At 42.7% G+C, this 20,228-nt stretch overlaps 1 protein-coding gene across 1 annotated transcript in view; it reads left to right on the forward strand.

Moving 5' to 3' along the window:
- Positions 1-768: 768 nt before the first annotated feature.
- Positions 769-20,228, forward strand: part of KPNA3 (karyopherin subunit alpha 3) — an 81,547-nt gene continuing 62,087 nt past the window's right edge. The window contains exon 1 of the mRNA XM_026653441.2: positions 769-896. Coding sequence (XP_026509226.1) covers positions 816-896 — 81 coding nt within the window. The 5' untranslated portion in view covers positions 769-815. The remainder of the gene's footprint in view (positions 897-20,228) is intronic.

The raw sequence follows: 20,228 nt of genomic DNA on the forward strand, positions 1-20,228 counted from the left end.
GGCAAGCTCAGTTTTCATTTAAAAAATGTTTCCAGCTTCCACAATTGCAGAGAAAAGCCTGAAAAACGTGCCCCAAATGCCCCCAGAAGGAGAGAAATGCAGAGTCTAGGTTGAGGGAGCTAGAAAGGAGACATCTAGACTAGACCTGCTGCCTGGATGCTGGAACTAGAAGTACTGGGGTACTGCCACACCCACTGGCTTGAAGTGGTTTCCATCATATACAGGGTTTATAGTTTGGGTCAATGGCTCTCAGCACCCCCCTGTACAAATTGTTCCAGCGCCCCTGCAGCCTGCTGCACTTGCACATGCTATAAAAGCCTGGCATTGGCACGGGCAGCTGCAACTCCTCCACCTCCATAGGAGACCGCCACGCACAGCGCGCCCTGTGCGTTCCACCGGCAGAGTGGGCTGGGCGACCCATAGCTCGCCACAATGCGGCTCACAGAGACTACAAGACCCAGAGTGCAACGCGGCGTACAGTCTCGAGACTCCAAGCCGCATTGCATGCCGGAGCCTGTAGTCTCCGCCGCTCGCTACTGCAATGGATTCCGCGTTATGCAAATTAGGCGCCCCTCTAATTAGCATAAAGAAGGGACGGGAAGCAGTAGCAGTGCCGGGCCTGAAGCATAGGAGGCGTGTTCTACAGTGTCACGTGCCTCGCTCATCGTCACTCAGCAACGGCGCGTGCCCCTGCTTTCCATTCCCCCTCCTCGCGCTCGTCACGGAACGTCCTTTTCCCCCCGCCCTTTCCCCCCCTCCCCGCGAGCAGCCGCGGAGCCGCCTCGCAGTAGCTGGGAGCCGCCGCCGGAGCAGCCATGGCCGAGAACGCCGCCGCCGCCGCGGGCCTGGAGAACCACCGCATCAAGAGCTTCAAGAACAAGGGCCGCGACGTGGAGGTGAGTCCGGGCCGGGCCGGCGGGTCCCGCTCCCGCCGGGGCTGAGCTCGGCCGCCGCTGCCGCCTCCTCCTTCTCCTCCCCCTCCTCCGCCCCGGGCGGGCTCGAGGGGAGGGGCCCGCACCCCGCTCCGAGCTGGGCGGCTGCCGGGCCCGGCGGGGGCAGTGGCCGCCGGTGGCCCGGCGGCGGCGCAAGGAAAATGCCTCCGGGTTTTTCTTCTCCGTCATGCGGGCGCGGCCTGGGGAGGGAGCAGGGAGCCCGGCAGGGGGTGCGCGGCCGGTCGCCTCCCATCGCCGCCCCGCCGTGGGCCTACAGCCTCCCATGGCGGCCGCCGTCTCCTCACCCCACGGCGGGGCGGAGATAGGGGAAGGTGGGGGGCTGCCGGGCTGGGGGCTCGATCGCGCCGTTCCCCGCTCTGGCTTGTTCCACATGGGGCTGTGTGAGGGGCCGGGCCTGCCTGGGCAGGCGGCGGGATGCGCCAGTGTCCGTGTGGCCCCCTCCTCGCCCGGCTAACCAGCTGCCTCCTCATCTCCCTGCCTGATGCTCAAAGGGATCGGCGGCGCTTGCATGGGCTGGACAATGGGGCTGGCTGCCTTTTGTGCCACCTCTTCGGGTAGTAATACCCCTTCCCCCAAACACCCAGCCGCAGGTCCCTCGCATGTCGGCGCTGGTGCTAAAGGCTGCCGCCTATTTCTCTCTCAAATGTTGTAGGCCTGCCTAGGCCGGGCTATAGGGGCCAGTGGCGAAACTGCAAGGGCCGCTCCCACACTCAGTTGAGCTTTTTCATCACACACATTGTGATGGTCGCTAGCTTTCACTCCCAATTCTTGCTTAAATCCCCCAGTCTTTAAAATGACACGAGAAGATTCTTGAAATGAAGGCAGTAGCTTAGCAATGTAGATCTGCTAAGAGTCTCCATCTACTTACATCAGGCTGCACAGAGGGATAGCCATAGCCTTCCTTAATCCACTCTCCAAATCTGAAATGCTGTCTCTTTTACGAAGGTAACTGAATCCCCAAGGGTATTGTTTAGGTATTTTGACTCCACTACCCTTCAGTACTGTGGGCACCTTTCATTGTAACCACTACGGAAAAGAGGAGAAATTCTGAGGGGCTGACACCTGTCATTTTCTAGCTAAAATAATGAGGAAAAAATCTCTCAAGTGAAAGCTAATCTAGGATGAAAAAGGGAATGGTGAGCCTAAATATATTGTCAATTATGTTTTGACTCCATTTGAGGGTGTTCCTCAATTATGTTGCTGTATTTGATGATTATAGCATTTAAATAATCTGAAATAGACTTTGAATTTACACTCTTTTAAGGTAAATTTTGAATTGGGGCAGAATTCACACCTTTACTACTATTGTTTGGGTGGAGACAGTTCGCAGACCTAGTTTAACAGGAGTCATGTCTTTGTAAAGATGACATTCACAATGTAAGCTACTCTTATCTTAATTTCTTTTCAGGTTGGTGGTGGTAAATCTCCCTTGCACCCAATGCTCTTTCTATGGAGAATGCAGTCTTTTTACAGAAAGGTTTTCTCTCTCCATTTTTGGGAGACAGTTTAACAATGATAATTAGATTAGCCAAAAATGTCCCACCCTTACACCAAGTAAATTGGCTTCTATCTTTGTTTTTTTCCTCTTCATTTTCAGTCTTGGGCTGTCTTTTTTTGTTTGCCTCTCCCTCTGTGCTTTTCTTTCTCTCTCCCTGTTGCGAATACTGGCTTTGCTTCAGCAGTGCTGAACTTAAGCTTCTGCCTTCCCAACCACTGGCCTAACTGGTTGAAGAGCAAAGCAGGGGCAAACTGAGGGTCCCCACAAAGCATAATCTGATCTGTCATCTAAACTGCCTGATATGCAGATGTGTTTGAAACTGGTGACTACTGAGCTGAGGGGATTTGAGGGCTTGTCTGTATGGGGAAATTGGCAGGCATAGGAATAGTTATACTGGAATAGCTATAGTGGAGTAACTCCCTCATGTGGACATTCTATTCTGGAATAATTACTCTGCTTTGGAAGCATAATTATTTCAAAATACACTCAGGAGAGTTATACCAGAATAGCTGTTATGGAATAATTATTCTGCTATTTCTGTGCTGAACACAATTCCCCTGTATAGACAAGCTCTGAAGCATCTTACTTTCCAAGGTGATGGGTCACACTGCTTAGCACTTGTCAAGCCAAAGGGTGCATCTATGCTAAGAAAAAGGGTGCTTAGCTTAAACCTGGTAAGGAAACCTGTTTCAGCTCAGCTTTGATGCCCAGACCTCAAAAATATTCTTCTTGAAAGGAAAAGTATAGACGTCTATAAAAATTGCACATTGACCCAATGAATTTAAGGTTAGAAGTGTGTTTTAAATGAAACGTAGAATCTGATGGAAAACAAAAAGAATCAAAATCATAGAATTTATGGCTTGTTTTTAATATCAGTAACTTTGGTGGTCATCCTTTTTCTGCCTGTCCAGAGTACCCATCTTGAAGTAAATAGTAGCGGTATCCTTTTTAATAGCTTTACCTAGCTAGCTATTAGGCTGTCAGAATTTCCAGGAGATTATTTTAGAAGAATAGTCCTTGTTTTGCCCCAAGACATTATGTACTTGCCATCTGGCGATGCTAATGGATTGAGCTGTTTCTGAATAAAAGGTACTGTTTTTTACAGGGATGTTCCATTGATTTAATAAAAAAATATGGGCAAAACAATAGAGCTCTGTGTGGGACTAGCGTAGAGCCCTGCAGCAGGACTGGGAGGATATCCCGCAGGACCCACTGTTATAGTGGGAAAGGGATTAAAAATAGTACCACAAAGGGCTCTACAAAGCAGTTGCCTCCTATAAGATTGTGGATCTGGTAACTGATATGGTTGAGAATTATTTGTGCTTTGGCATTTGTACCACAACAGATATGTCCTTCTATTATAGAAGATGCTTTTAAAAAAATTTAATGTTCATTTCTGTAGATACTTTTAAGTAAAGAATATCTACTAAAAGCATGATCTACACTGTTGACCAAAATGCTCCATAGCAATTTATCATCTGTTGTTTGATGACGGTTACTGACTTCTTTCTGCTAACCAGGCTTGAATTAATGTAGAGTATATTGTTTAAGTAACCATCTTCCTTTAGCTTCTATTCAACTAATATTATTGAATATTATAAAATCACTTTTGGTCAGGTACAAAATGTTCTGGCAAACCAATATACTTATTCTTTTCTTAAATTGTAATTAACATTGATATTTTCACGGTTGGGTCTGCTATTCTGTAACACCACCTTTTCTTGTTATAACCTGAGTGGTCCTTACATTTTTTTAAGGGAAGAATCCTTCTATATGCAAAAAGCCTGGTTCTGTTGTACAGCAGGGCCAGGTCTTTGAAAGAGAGCACAGTGGGACTTTGCGGTATCTTATGTACCACAGAGCCAAGTTTTGCAGTGCCCCCTCTGTAGGAGAAAAGAAAGGGGTATCTTGGTGAGCAGTTGTGTGGCCAGTGGATTCATGAACTGTACAGTCCACTGACTGCAAAGGATGGGCCACTGTACTGCCCTGGTTCTGGACTTGGGGAAGAATTGTCTCCCTATCCCTGTGCTGGTTGCCTGCATACACAGCTAGCCAGTCTACTCAAGCTGTGCCCGTGGGATCAGAATTTCAACCTATGTGTGGTATTGTTAATATCTCAGAAGTGGTCCTTCTAAAAAATGAAATAGTAATAGTCTAACACCAAATTGTAATCATGAAATTAGCTTGTTTTATAAACAATGAAAACCCTTAATTGTTACTTCACACCTCAGTTTGTACTTTTTAAACATTCTTTGCAGTTTTAAAATCTATAGGAAAAGACTCAGATTTTCAGTTTCTCAATAAATGAGCAAATGCATGGGCCCTGCCTGTGAGAGCTTACAGTTATGCAACACTTAAGTTGTGTAAGCCTTTTATGGAGTTTGTAAGTTTGCTATTTAAACTGGGTATGTCCTGTAAAGGCTCAAAACCACTTAGGGCATGTCTACACTACAAGCATTACAGATGCAGCGCTGCAGCTACTCTGCTCTGGTATAGACACATGTTACAGCAATGGAAGGAGTTTTTTTTCAGTCAGTACCAAGTTGAGTAATTGAGACCGCTGGTCAGGGAAATAACCCACTTCCTTCCCTGACAAACCAAGGGATGCACCCCACCCATGTACTTATTCGCTACACCAATACTGACGTGAACTCTAATACATTGTGTGTGAGCCCACTTATCCACCGATGTCTTAAAAACTCCCATGCCCCAATCTGGGTCTATGCTGGTTATGTACTATGTATGTATCTCGTGAACCTTGTAATGGATACTTGTAATCCATCATAAATCAAGCCTGTCCCCAGATGTACAGTACCTTCCCTCTTACCTTTTAAATTTTAAAAATTTAAAAAAATTTTAAATATTAACTTTAATAAAAATTTTATATCCACCCCCTTAAGAGGCAGTAGCTAGGTTGACAGAAGAATTCTTCCTTCGACCTAGCGGTTTTTATACTGGGGCTTACTTAAGTTGACCCAAGTTTTAGGTGTAGGCCAGGCCTTGTACTAACAAAGTAATAAATAAAGTACAAACTGTGTTGATATATTTTAAGTGCAATCAAACCTTTTAATTTAGAAAAGCAGTTATAAAAAAATCAAGTTGATGCTGAAATTGCAACTAAACTGACTTTAAAAAAAAAATGCAATTTGATGTTGAGGTTTCTAGTTTGCTCTCTACCTGCAACCTCTGCACCTGTTCCCTCAACCCTATCCTGTCCCACCTGCTAACTTCCCTCACTCCTGTCACCCCTTTCCTGCCCTGCCTTGACTTCTTGCCTGGTTCTGCTCTGTTACTCTCATATTTTTGTTTAGAGCCATAAATAGCACCCATGCAGTGTCTCATGGTGTCCTGCCAGTTATTTAAAATTACAAATCACACGTTTGCAGTCCGCTTACCCCTCTACCAACAAGCAGTCATAAATAAAAGAACCTACAAAAAAGAAAACCGTTAAAAGAAAGTTATGTAGGTTGCAAAGTTTAAAAAAAAAAAAAACCAAAACAACCCCTCCTATCCCAAAGTCAGGAAATGCATGATCTGCAAGCTTGCCTATTCACCCTTGTGTGTCCATCCTTCGCACTGTATGTGAGGTGGGGGGAAAAGTATGTGATCGTGTAATTAAAACTGTTACAAAGCATTACATAAGAGGCCAGAATTAAGGTTGTGTAGGCAACTCTTTAAGGCATTTCCTAACTTTTGAGAGCTTGACTTTGCAACCTAAATTTGTGTAACTTCGGAGATTTTTAAAATATCTCTGCCTTTCTCATACACAACTGTAACACACCAAGTCATGAATCAGAATCATTTGAACCCTGACCCTTCTGCTGTGCAGCACAGGTTTCTACCACTTGAGCTACATGACTGGCTACATTAGGTGGTAGTAGGAGATGGCTACTTTCCCAGGGAGGGGAATGAGCCACTGGTGTTATGTCCTGAGTCTGGGGGTAGGAGTGAGCAGGAAGAGATTGGTATGGCTGCATTTGGGACTTACAGAGGAGCCCAGCTCAGCACTCTCTCTCCCTACCTGGAGTTCAGGGAGTTCCTTTTTCATACAGTGGCCCCAAAAAGGGGCTGGATTCCAGGGGCATGGGAGTGTACCCTAGAGTAGTTAAGCACTAACGGGTTACCAAGGGAGGTTGTGGAATATCTCTCAAACGTGTTCTTAAAAACCTCCAGTGACAAACACTTGTCAGGGATGGTCTAGATCAGGGCTTCTCAACTTTTCTTTCTGAGCCACCTCTTCCCCCCCGCATACATGCTATAAAAAAATCCATGGCCCAACTGGTTTTCTACATATGAAAACCAGGGCCTGCGTTGGGGGGTAGCAAGCAGGACAATTGCCTGGGGCCTCATGCACTGGAATCTGAATGGGGTGGGGGGAGGCAGGGGACCATAGTCCTCCCACTTTTTGAAAGTGGACGGGCCTGTCCTGTCCACTTTTCACTCCCACCCCTCCCCTTCCCCTGGAGGTCCGACCCCCCTGGCCCGCAGCTGGAGCGTGTGTGTGTTGCAGACCCTCTACCTGCCCGGGGGCCAAGAGCAGCCCCTGGCCCATGTCTCCACCCCACCTCCCCCCGTTCCCTGCCCACACGCAGGGCAGGTGGAGGGTCTGCGTCTCCTCTCAGCTGCCTGGCTGCGCGGCTCTTACCATGGCCAGGCTGCGGCTCCAAGGCCCTGGCCGGAGCTGGTTGGGGTAAGAGACATGCGGGCAGCTATGGGGAGCTGCGAACCCTCCATCTGCCCTGGGCGGGGACACAGGCCAGGGGCTGCTTTCAGCCCCCCCTCCCTCCCCGGCAGATGGAGGGTCTGTGGCTCCCAGGCCGCTCTGGCTTGGCTGGGTGTGGGGCCTCAGGCAGAAGGGGCAGGGGCCCTAGCCTCCCCCCCACTTTTGGGAAGGCTCCACCAGGGCTGGCCTCATGCCACATGTGCCCCCCACGAAGCTACATTGTTTAGGCTTCAGGTTCAACCCTGAGTGGTGGGGCTCAGGGCATGGGCTTCAACCCCATATGGCAGGGCCTTGGCTTTCTGCCCTGGACCCCAGTGAGTCTAATGCTGGCCCTGTTTGGCAGCCGCACTGAAACCTCCTTGTGGGCCCCAAGGGGGCCTTGGATCCCTAGTTGGGAACCACTGGTCTAGATAATACTTTGTCCTTCCTCAGTGCAAGGGTGTGGACCAGATGACCTCTCATCCCTTCCAGCCCTACATTTCTGTGATTCTTTCTCTCTCTGCCATTGTTCTTATGGCTCTGGTGGTTTCCAGGTGCCCTCAGTGTAGTGTCTGTGGCTTTGGCAGCTGTATGGGCCCAGGTCTTTAGAATGTTTGCTCATGTTCAGTTATTTTGGCATGCTTCCAAAATTTTCCTGCTGATGGGGCACTGTCAATTTTTTACACCTTATTAGTCAGCCAAATCTGAACAGAATTTCTTGCAGTAAATGAAAGGTATATCTCTAGACCCAGGCCTTTTTCTCTGCCAAATTTCAAAAGCCTTCTGCAAGCAGTGGAGATGTTAGAGCTTCTAAAAAGGGCTGTAAGAGTATTTTTATAATGGAAAGTGTTAAGCAAGTAAGTATTGCTACCAGTTTCCCATATAACACTCCCACACATTGGCTAGTGCTTTTCACTTGCCCCTGATTCTTCTCAAAGGCCAGATGAATCAAATGGGAAGCGAGCCATGAAAGCAAATTGTTACTATTTTGGACCCATGGAAGGAGGGTGTTCCAAGATCTGGTCTCTGTTATGTTGAGGGGAATGTAGCATCATTACTTCAGCTGATCGCAGCTGATACAGTACATCCTCGGAGAGAGCGCCTGTCTCGTGTTGTTCCCAGGGTAACCGGTGTAGATCCCAGAGCACAGGTATCATGTGCTCTCTCTAGGACAAATTGTCAAATGCGTGGTTGCCCTTCTATACCCGTTCCAGTTTTCAAATGGATTTAAAATGTAGTCCTATGTAGAGTGCGTCTCCAAACATACTCAGGGTGATGGACACATGTCGTCTTCATTTTTTTTCTTGCTTAATATTGTTTGTTGGTGTTGAGGCCAGGAGTGGAGTGGGAATGATAGGAAGGGAAGTTGTCTGGGGCAGTAGCTGTTTTCTAGGTCAAGGGTTCTTAACCTTTTTCTTTGAGGCCTCCTCAACATGCTATTAAAAACTCCACAGCCTACCTGTACCACAACTGGTTTTCTGCATATAAAAACCAGGGCCGGCATTATGGGGTAGTAAGCAGGGTGATTGCCCAGGGCCCCATGCCACAGGGGGCCCCGCATAGCTAAGCTTCTCAGGCTTTGGCTTCAGGCCTGGGTGGGCTGGGGGAGATGAAGTTTTTGGCTTTCTGCTCTGGGCCCCAATGAGACTAATGCCGCCTCCGCTTGGCAGACCCTCAAACCTGCTCGCAGCCTACCTGGGGCCTTTGACCCCTTGTTGAGAACTGCTGTTCTAGGTTACTTGTCTGTGAAGTGCCTAGCACTGTGGGACTCTGATACTTGATTGGGGTTCCTCAGAGCTACTGTAATAACAGTATAAGGTATAGGCTGGGGGAGAGAAATGGGCTGTGGCTGGGCTTTTCCACACCTTACTGCTGTTAGGGGGAAGTCTCTGCACTTGGAGCCGCTGGCTCCACCTCAGCAGGTGTTGGTCTGCTTCCCCCAGTTAATGTGGCTAGGGTTCTGGGATCACATGCCTATTTTTTCAGGACAAGTAAACTTTTCCAACCATTTTGAAACTTTTGATGCAAGTACAGTGTGGCTACTAAAATACAGCAAGCACAAAATACCACCTAAATGTTGCACAGACATTTGTATTACATGAGTCAAATTATTTGAGCATTTCTCATTGAATCAATCACCTTTCACTGAAAATTTATTTCCCCATATTCCATCACTTCTGTGGCTATTTTTGATAGCGACTTGAACTGCAATTCTGTGTCCATTCTTTTTTACGCTGGTGATTGTCAACCTACTGAACAAATGGTTCTCTGAGATTAAGGGTAGTGGTAACTTCCACCAATTGTTATGTTGCCGTCTGCACGCAGGCTTGGTTAGTATATAGACTGTCTTTGCAACAAGATCTCAAAGGTTATACTTTTAAAGAAAATATGGAGGCTTTGCAGTATGTATTTACTCAAAATTAATAAAAAAATTCATTGTTGGGTTCCATATTCAGTAACTGATATATCATTGGGATTTGACAGAAAAAAATAATTTGAAAATCTCTTATCTTCACCAGTAGTAATGTTTTCATGGTCCTGATTATGCCTTCAACACCTATGTAATCCTTTAGTCTGCAATGGGCATAATCTGAAGGCCAATGGAGATCACATATTACTGTGATACCGTGGAAGAAGGCTGGCCTTGTGGTTAAGGTTGTGGACTGGGACTCTGGAGACCTAGGTTTCATTCCTGCTGTGCTATAAACATCCCTTGGACAATTCACAATCTTTCTGTGCCTCAGGTACCCATCTATAAAATGTTATAATAGTACTTCATAATGCCCCTATGAGGTATAGAGGATAAACACAGTAATAATTGTGAGGTGCTCAGATACTACAGTTCTGAGTGTCATACAAGTACCTAGATAGATGCCTAGTGTGGGATTGATGAGCGGCCTCTTAAGGCATAGTCTCAATACAGTAAGGGCTTGTCTACGCTACCGCGCGGGGTCAATGTAAGATACGCAACTTCAGCTATGTGAATAGCATAGTTGAAGTCGACATACTTAGATCTACTTACCACAGTGTCTTCACTGCGGTAAGTCTACAGCCGACGCTCTCCCGTTGACTCCACTTGCGCTCCTTGTTTTGGTGGAGTACCGGAGTTGACGGGAGAGCACTCAGTGGTCGATTTATCACGTCTGTACTAGATGCGATAAATCGACCCTCCACTGGATAGGATAGTATAGTATATCGATCCGGTGGGTAGTGTAGACAAGCCCTTAGATTGAATAAACAAATCTGTGGCCAGAATTTGGTATAATAAAATCTTTATTACTGGGGATCCATGAGATGGAAAAAATACAGCTTGACTGATGGAGCCTAGGATGAGTCAGTGGGGCTGGCAGTTAGAAAAACATCTGTTTGTTAGCAAATTGAAGGAATTTGATATGGAAATCCAGTGAGACAATGAATATGGAATCCTGTAATAACTCTTCTAGTCGCGCTTAGAATAGACCTACCCTTTAAATTCTGCAGAGAACACTGGCTAGAAACTCTTTGGAGGGCATAGAAATTCCTTACCCATGCATTTCTCACATGAGTCTGTCAGGGTATGATACTTTCTGTTGTTTGACACATAATTTTTACTCATTTACTCTTAGTAATTATATGTAGTTAATATATTAAAGCTTTTAAGTGTGAATCAGCGTTTATACAATAAGTATTTAGATTATTTACATAAAGACAGAAATTTCAAAGTTAGGTTGATATACAGATCTTATCAACACATGCCATATATAACCTCACTTGGTGTATATTAAAAAAAGGTTATTTTTATTTCTCCATGTTCTCTTTACAGTTATGGCCAAAAGCTTTGGTGAAGGCATGCTATATTGGTTGCAAAGTGCAAGCACTCAGAAATGAGAAAATGTTTGGTTTAAAGGTTTTGAAGGATATACAGTCATCACCAGTCAATAGAAGTGAACCTAGAACTCATGCTTTCCTGGTCCCCATTATTAAGTCTTTCTTTGCATTGGGGGTTCCTAAACCATCCTTTGGAGGGGTGGGGGCTCCTGGCCTTGGAGGAGGACAGTAGGCAGCTGGATCTGGGGAGTGGTTGGGGAAACCCAGCTCTACTTTCGCTCCACCATAGTGTGTGTGTAATGCCCTCAGAGGAGGCAAGGATGGTTCCATGGCCTGGAAATGGTCAGGGGAAGTGACCAGGCTCCCCAATCCTTGATGCTCCAACAGCAGGGACAATCTGGAGCCCTATGGAAGCCCTATGTAAAAGTGCTCTTATGACTCGAGAAATTGTCCAAAATGGTCTGCCAAGATTTCTCTCAGATCTAGGAGTGGAGCCATTGAACAGCAGTCCTATCTATCCCTAATAGGATTTGCCTGCAGGTAAACACCAGGAATCAACAGTGTTGAAAGGATCTGATAGATCTAACAATATCCGAAGAAGTGGGTTGCAGCCCACGAAAGCTTATGCTCTAATAAATTTGTTAGTCTCTAAGGTGCCACAAGTACTCCTGTTAATATCAGCATGGACTCCAGCTTTTTATCCTTCACTAAGATAGTTTAGCAAAGCAGCCAGTGGAGTCTCTGCTTGATCCTGGTCTGTACCTGGATTGACATGGGTCTTCCATTACACCACTCTTATACCTCCAGGCAATTTTCCTTTGTGTGATTATGAATCTTTTTTTTCCCCTGGACTATTCAGTCAACATAGAGGTTGGAAAGCTGGATCTGATTCAAGCAAGGGTATATAAAAAGGGCTGTCTTTATTTCTTCTTAATCCTATTGGGATTTTTGCCCCTTTGGAAAAGGCCAAGTGGTGGGGGATTTCAGTGGGTAGGAGAAAGGGTTAAATGTTAAGCGCTTGGGTGACTTAGGCTTGGTCTACACTGCATGGCTCCTGCCGATAAGTGCCCTACCACACCAACATCATAACCCCATCTTCATGGGAGGCGTAGGGATTGTGTCAGGGTAGTTAGGGTAATGCAGCATCTGTGAAGATGCTACCTTACTTACATTGGCTGTTGGTTGTCATTCTTGTCAATTTCATAGCTCCATACTGGAGCTGTGAAATTGACCAGAAAGCCTGGATGGAGCCAGTGGTGGGCTGTCCCCTTTCCTGGCTCCCCACTCCTACTTGGATGGCTGCCCCCCTGCTCCTGGCAGGGAAGCGGGGAGCTGAGAAGCCCGGGCTGGAGACACCCCACCCACCTTGCCCCTCTTCAGTCAGTGGAAGTGCTCCTGTTGGGGACATGCACCACTGACAGAAGAAGGGCAGTGTGGACGTGAACAACTGTAGTAATTACTGCGGTGGCTGTAAGCTGACCTAACATATGTTGACTTAAGTTTATAGTGCAGATATGACTTTAGACTCCTAAGTCTCTTAAGTGCTTTTGAACATAGAACTGTAAGTATCCAACCCATCCCCCTTCTGCTTCAAAATCCATAATATAACCAACCACCCAACCCATACCACCATATTCACCTTTCATCCTAACTTTACCAACTAAGCACCTGAATCTGGCTCCTGCTCTGCTAGTGTGGCATCGGGAAAGAGGTTGAGTTTTAAGGGTTGCTTATTCTCTAGGTGTTGTAGTAGTTAGTGATGGGGGCAGGCTGGGCTGGCACAATGGTTACCATAGTCTCCAGTTCTGTTTATACTGCAGTGATGGGAGTCTCTCATTGCATTACAATTCAAGCTTCTTGGCCTTCTGGCTAAGAGAGGTGAAAACATTTCTAACCTAAGACTACACCTTGGCTTTGTATAATCTTGATTCCCCCTTGCAAATGAAATGATGGGAAAAAATTGTAGTTAAAAAGGAAACAAATTTTAGTTACTGCCAAATAAAACTTGATTTTATGGACAGAATTTAAATTCGATATTGAGCCACCTTTCGGTGTGCAATAAATGCAATTTTAATTTATTTAATAAAATAAAAAATTCCTTGAATCTTTACACCTCTTCTCTCTCAGAATGACTAATGAGGTAATATCTGAAGAAACAGTTGGTGGCTACTTTAGATACACTTAAAAAGCAAAACTTGTACTGTAGCCAAAGTGAAGGCAAGTGTATATTCCAGGGGCCTAGAATTCCTATTCTGTAGTCCCTTAAGCATAATCTTGTATGATTTAGTAAAGTGCACATGTAGGATAATCTAAAATGAATTTTTGAATATGAAGTTTGAATACTTTGTGAACCGCAGTGGCACAAAAAACTTTCTGAATTTGATTCTACACTCCACTACAGTACATGGCACCAGGAATAGTTATCCTACACTAGTTTTAAATGGTGTTTGAAACTTATTCAAATAACTGTCCAAACAGTTTGGCTGGTCAGTGTGGATGGGGTCAAGCTTTTTGTATACGATGTTGGTTTTGGAGCGGGAAGGGTTGTTGAGTTCTTTATTCTGTGCCAGGACATTGTTTCTAAACTTGATTCGGTCCTATCTCCAGTGACATACATATTCTATACAGGTCTGCCTCATCTTACGCGGGGGTTCCATTCCGCGGTTAGTGCGTAAAGCGAAAACTGCGTATAGCCAAAATTCCATTGAGTTAAATGGCGGGCAAAATCGCCCGCACTACAGGTATAGTATTAAAATTGTTATTTTTCTCTTTTTGTGAGTGTTTTTGCCCATCGCGTAAAGTTGAAATTGCGCATGTTAAATGCGCGTAAGATGCGACAGACCTGTACTACAAACTAGCATCTTCATTTTTAGATTTTTTTCTTGTCATAATTTCATCTCTAAAAATCTTATGCATTCATGTTTAAAGATTCAATAAATCTTAATTCTTATCCAAAACTTCAAAGCAATTTGTTTTCTGTGTAGGCCCAGTTCATAACAAACTTGCTTATTTTTTGGATCTAATGTTGTGAAGTAATTAGGAAATGGTGGTGTTGGAGACCTGGATTTAAAGCTGGTTTGACCTAAACACGTTATGTCAGAGTAGGATTGTTAGAGGTGACATTTGGTCTCAGCATTCATTCTAAGGACATCTTTTTTTCCCCCACAAACCTCTGGCTGGGGTTTTGCTGATAGAAAACCTTTATAGAGGGTTGCTTTGGGTGTTCATTAGAAAACCACAGACACAGTTGGTGAGCGCTTGTCCTTTGTAGCTGACCACTGCGGCTGAACATTACAGGAAAAAAGTATAGGAGACTAAAGATGAAGCCACCTGGGAACAGCGTCTTGCTGTTTTGATGCTTGCTGAAATAGTTGGTAGACCCTTCAGACTTGTATCCACTTGCAACTGTTGCTATTGTGGAGACAAAGATAATAAGGGATATAAACCGATCACTAACTGAGGGGAAGTCAAGAAGAAATTTTCCTTATGAACAGGTTACTTCATAATTGTCCATTATGAGGTTCTTGTATTTCCCGCTGAAGTATTTGGTACTTGTCCACTGTTGGAGGCAGGATACCAGACTAGAAGGAACACTAATCTGATCCTGTATGACCGTTTCTATGTTTTTGTGTATAGTCTCTGTGATGACCAACAAATGTCTGCTGAAGACTGCTTTGCCAGAGATTTTTAAACCTGATGTTTGAAGATTTATGTAGGACATTGTCTTGGAAAGGAGGTTTCATTTATTTTAAGGTCTAGTGAATTTCTTGACATACCATCCTGTGTGGCTTTTCTCATCTTAGCATTTTTTATTTTTAATAAGTATTTATTTAAATTTAATTTTCCTCCACTTGTTAGGTTTGACTTTAGTAGCCGTTACTGACCTTTTTTTCAGAGGAGGTGGGGAAGTGAGTCTGTTTTCGAAGGAGGTAATAAATGAACACACATTAGGGCTGTCAAAACAATGTAAACCTTTAGAGCCTACAAGTCCACTCAGTCCTACTTCTTGTTCAGCCAATCATTAAGACCAATACATTTGTTTACATTTACAGGAGATAATGCTGCCCCCTTATTTACAATGTCACCTAAAAGTGAGAATGGGTTCGCGTGGCACTCTTGTTGCCGGCGTTGCAAGGTATTTGTGCCAGATATATGGTAAACATTTGTATTCCCCTTCATGCTTCGATCATCATTCCAGAGGACATGCTTGCATGCTGATGACACTCATTTAAAAAATGTGTTAGTTAAACTTGTGGTTGAACTCCTTGGGGGAGAATTGTATGTCTCCTGCTCCATGGTTTTACCCACATTCTGCCATATATTTTGTGTTATGGCAGTCTCGGATGTCGACTCAGCATATGTTTGATTTAAGAATGCTTTCAGTGCAGATTTGGCAAAATGCAAAAAAGGTACCAATATGAGATTTCTAAAGATATCTTTAAGGTTGAAGAACCTGAAGTGCCTTCCAAAATCTGAGAGGGATGAGGTGTGGAACATGCTGGCAGAAGTCTTAAGAGCAGCACTCCTATGCAGAAACTACAGAACTCGAACCACCAAAAAAGAAAACCAGCTTTCTGTTGGTGGCATCTGACTCAGATGATGAAAATGAAGGTGTCAGTCTGCACTGCTTTGGAATGTTATCAAGCAGAACCCGCCTGTTCTCACTTTCAGGTGACATTGTAAATAAGAAGTCGGTAACATTCTCTCCTGTAAATGTAAACAAATGTATTGGTCTTAATGATTGGCTGAACAAGAAGTAGGACTGAGTGGACTTGTAAGCTCTAAAGGTTTACATTGTTTTGTTTTTGAGTGCACTTATGTAAAAAAACAAATTCTACATTTGTAAATCGTGCTTTCATGATAGAGATTGCACTACAGTTCTTGTATGAGGTGAATTGAAAAATACTATTTTTATTTACAGTGCAAATATTTGTAATAAAATATAATGTAAAGTGAGCACTGTACGCTTTGTATTTTATGTTGTAGTTGAAATCGATATATTTGAAAATGTTGAAAAAATCCAAAAATATTTATTATAAATTTAAATTGGTATTCTATTGTTTAACAGTGTGACTAAACCTGCAATTAATTGCTACTATTTTTTTAATCTCTCAATTAATTGCAATTATTTTTTTAATTGTTTGATAGCCTTAACATAAATATATTTATAGTGCAATCAGGAAGGTGTAAGGGATTCTCATGGAGATCTTCACATATAGTACTGGTAAATCCAGTATGACTTTTCAGTGAAGGTTAGCTCTTGTTGTGCTATGTGATGGAACTTTGACTAAACAAACAAAATTAGTGGAAATGGTAGGGAAGGACTTTTGTCAGGCATGTTTCATGTCAGGTTTTAAAGCATATCTAGAGATTGATTCCCGTCCTCCAAAAAACTAACCCCAAAAAAAAAAGTGTAAGCACACCAGATTTTTCTTTATCTCCATGCCTTCTTTCATTAAAGTTCCTTATCTTGCTGAAGATAATGCTAAAGAAATAACTTAAGCAATGTTAATTTCAACATCTATTTTTAAGACTGCCTATTTCAGAGCTTGGCACCTCACTGTTAAAAAGTTTTCATATTAAATCTTAACATTTTTATAGGTAGTTGATCCATCATAGATACTGAATCGGCAAAGGAAATCTTATTTCTTTGTAATATTATAAAATGTCATATGGACTTAACTACCAACTAAGTGCCAGTTCATTTAGGATGTCATCGCTGTGCTGTAACATTACTGTTAATTTAAATGTGCACTATTGTGCCATGATAGCACTTGGTGATTAGTTTTTTGCCTCTGTGTGCCTGAGGCAAGCAACTGTAGTATGATGCATTAGTACATGATGCCTTGTGCAGTGTGCTCAATTGAGAGACTCTGGGGGAATATAACTTTGTTTGCATCACTATCGCTATGCTGAATTTCCATCTCCAAAGGTGCAGGATCTAATTACTTTGCGCTTTCATACATTTTTAACTTGTCTTGGCAGTGGCTCTGATAAAATAGAACTATGACCTACTAATGAGTGGGAGAAAGTTAGTTGTAAAATAGATTGAGTTGAAAAATGAGCCACAATCAGTAATTTTTGGAAATCTGAGAATTGCAGTATCTGTTACAGGAGTACTTGGTCCCTAAGTTTCTAGTATGACCATGTATGCACCCACCCTGTAATCAACTGCTGTCCTCCCATCCTGGAAGCAGGGGATGTATGACTTCACCAAGAACCTGTCATAAGGACACCCCCTACCACTTCATGAATTGGTTCTTGAACTCCTCTGTTGATTGGGATGAGAAAAATGTCTTGTCTTAAGAAAAAGTTTATGGTAGGTATAGAACAAGTGTGTTAAATCATACCTCTGCTAAACTGACAGCACCTCTGCCTCTACTTCTAACTTGTAGGTGTAGTGCTAGGAGTATGGTATTCAGACCATGGTACTATCATGATTCTAGCACCGAGAGGGAGGATCATATTAGTACTTTGAAAATAGTTACACATTAAATTACTTGCTTTAATATTTTTATTTATCCTGAATCTAGGACTTTTTAGGAAGCTGCTATTAACCCATTGAGTATTTCCAGTAATGTTAATTTGAAGCAAGCATAGATAAAATTTTTGTACAGATGTCCCCTTAAAAAATAGTGTCCTGGGACAAGAATAGGCAAAACAAGAATTAACCATACTGCTTTTAAAATCTGTTTACAGGAATAAACTGCAGACTTTTTCATTGACCTGTAGTTCAAACATTTGTAGTTAAATTACACCTCTACCCCAATATAACGTGACCCGATATAACACTAATTCGGATATAATGCAGTAAAGCAGCGCTCCGCGGGGGGCGGGGCTGCGCATTCTGGTGGATCAAAGCAATTTTGATATAACACGGTTTTACCTATAACGCAGTAAGATTTTTTGGCTCCCGAAGACAGCGTTATATCGAGGTAGAGGTGTATATGTGGAGAGATCAAGGTTGATTCAGTTGCAAATAAGTATGCCATTGATACATATTTGTTGCATTGTATATATATTTTTTAAAACTGTCAATTATTAAATTAGCTTAAATTAATTTTTGTAATGAGCACTACATATGTTTGTATAATCAAATCTCCTTCTGGATACTTACCAAAGATACAATTGGTAATTCACTAAGTAAGCATGCATATGTTTAAATATTAAATCACATTCTTCATTTAATATACTAAAACATAGTAAAGGAAAGACTTACTGAAAAAATACATTGTATAAAAAATGTATATTGTATATCCAGTTGTGCAATACGAGGAAAATATTTCAAATGCCAGTATTTCACATTTATTTTTTTATTGTAAATACTGTATGTTTAAAAGGAGCAGTATACCAATGTGGTGGTGAACAGAAGACTTCCAGCTGTTTGGAAAGGTCATCACAAATGACCTACCTTAAATGTGAAGTATGTTTTGCATTTTACTTTTTTTTTTTTTTAACAGTGCAGGCCTCTTTCAAGGCTTTGGATAGCTTATTTCAAGAACTTGTATAATTTCTTGGAGTAGACTTCAAAATTTTGATGTAACTAGAAGTTTTAGAGACTGTCCACTGGCTAGACTTCTGTTTGATTTCTTATGACATGCCTGTCACAGTTAACTTCAGACTCCTAGTTTAGATTTTTAAGGTTTTCCTTCTTCTGTGGGAAGTATTATGTTTGCTTTAAAAAAAAAAATTAAAATGTAGTGAGCAAACTAATATTTAGGTGTAAATAATATCTATACAAGGTTCTAGGTCCCCTAACACACAATTAGTAGTATAACAAAATTCCTGCATCATTAAAATCATAATTCAGACAAGAACTCGGACCACAAAAAATCCTTTCCACACTATCTACAAAAAGTCTGTTTTTTAAAAAAGATCTCTTACAGCCTGCTTGGAAGATGGCCTGAGTTTGGTGGTTTTTAATAAAAACGGTGGATCAGGGGCAGGGTGAGGACCAAGTTCCAGAGTCCTGGAGCTCTCATAGAGATCGCCTTGCCAGTAATCACTTTTTTTTTTTTTTTTTAAACAAAGTGGTTCCAACTATGGGCATCTCAGCTGTAGCAGTATAGCACAGGAAGAAGGGCAGTACCTCAGTTAGAGAACATGCATTGTTTGTGGGAAACAAGGTCAAAGTGCATTTCATGTTGAATCAGAAAATGTTGAGGTTTGTGGTTGTATTTATTTATTGTTGGGGTTATGTCATTAGTATTGGGCAAGCCTGTAAAAAGGCCTTGTCTTTCTGTGCACATGTTAATTCACTGTAGATAATTGTTACATGGATCCTGATGGTTGAGGCTTCCAAGAATGCGGTGGAGTTTTAGGTGTTGTGGGCAGAGACCATTTAGATCCTTGAAGATCAAGATCAAGAATTTGAAGGTGATGTCATTGTCAATAGAAAATGGAATGAGCAAAGTACAGGGACTTTGTGCTCTTGGTTACCATGTGGCTGAGGAGGTACCCTGCTGCGTTTTGCACCAGTTGCAGTTTTTCGAAGTTGATGCTTTCAGATCCAAGTAAATTGTATTTCTGTAAAGTAATTAGAGGATGCAAGAGGCAATATGATGATCAAGGATGGGATGCAATCTCTAAGCCAGCTGGGATAATAGAATGTTTCTCAGAGATGTTGCTATGAGGGCCCAGCATCAGTGAGGAGTCTAAAAGGACCCTTAGATTGCAGTCTGTCTTGACATTTACGGACATACATCCTCCATTGGCACTGTCGTAAGCTCTTCAAAGTGCTTCCCTCTACCTACAAGCATAACCTGTCTTAAGTGGGTTAAGCATCAGCCAGCTCTTCTTGTCCATGTGCTGATCTCAGGCAGATATTGGGATAACGTGGTTACAGATTTACCTGTATATGGTTGACATTTGAACTCATGTAGTCAACTTTTTTCCTGGTGGTTACATGTAAATATTTATAAGACCAAAGAGAATTGAACCTTGTGGCACTTCACAAGGGAGCACTATATTAAACTATTCAAAAAGCTTTCTATCCTTCAGTGTACTTGTTTTCTGCATTCATAATGAAGCTTTTACCATATTTGTGAGGTATTTTATCTTTTTCTTTAACCCTGTGGTTCCCAAGATCTGTGCTGTGAAAGATTCCAAAATTGATTAAAGCACTTCTCAGTTATAAACAAAATGTACACTAAGCCCTCTTCTGTTGTAGCTTTCTGTGAGTGGCTTAGGAGAACACTGTTTACAAATCCTTGTATGCTGTTTTTCTTCATATATATATATATATATATATATATATATATATATATAT

Source organism: Terrapene carolina, unplaced genomic scaffold, assembly GCF_002925995.2.
Source record: "Terrapene carolina triunguis isolate 2854851 unplaced genomic scaffold, T_m_triunguis-2.0 Scaffold139, whole genome shotgun sequence".
Taxonomy (NCBI): Eukaryota; Metazoa; Chordata; order Testudines; family Emydidae; genus Terrapene; species Terrapene triunguis.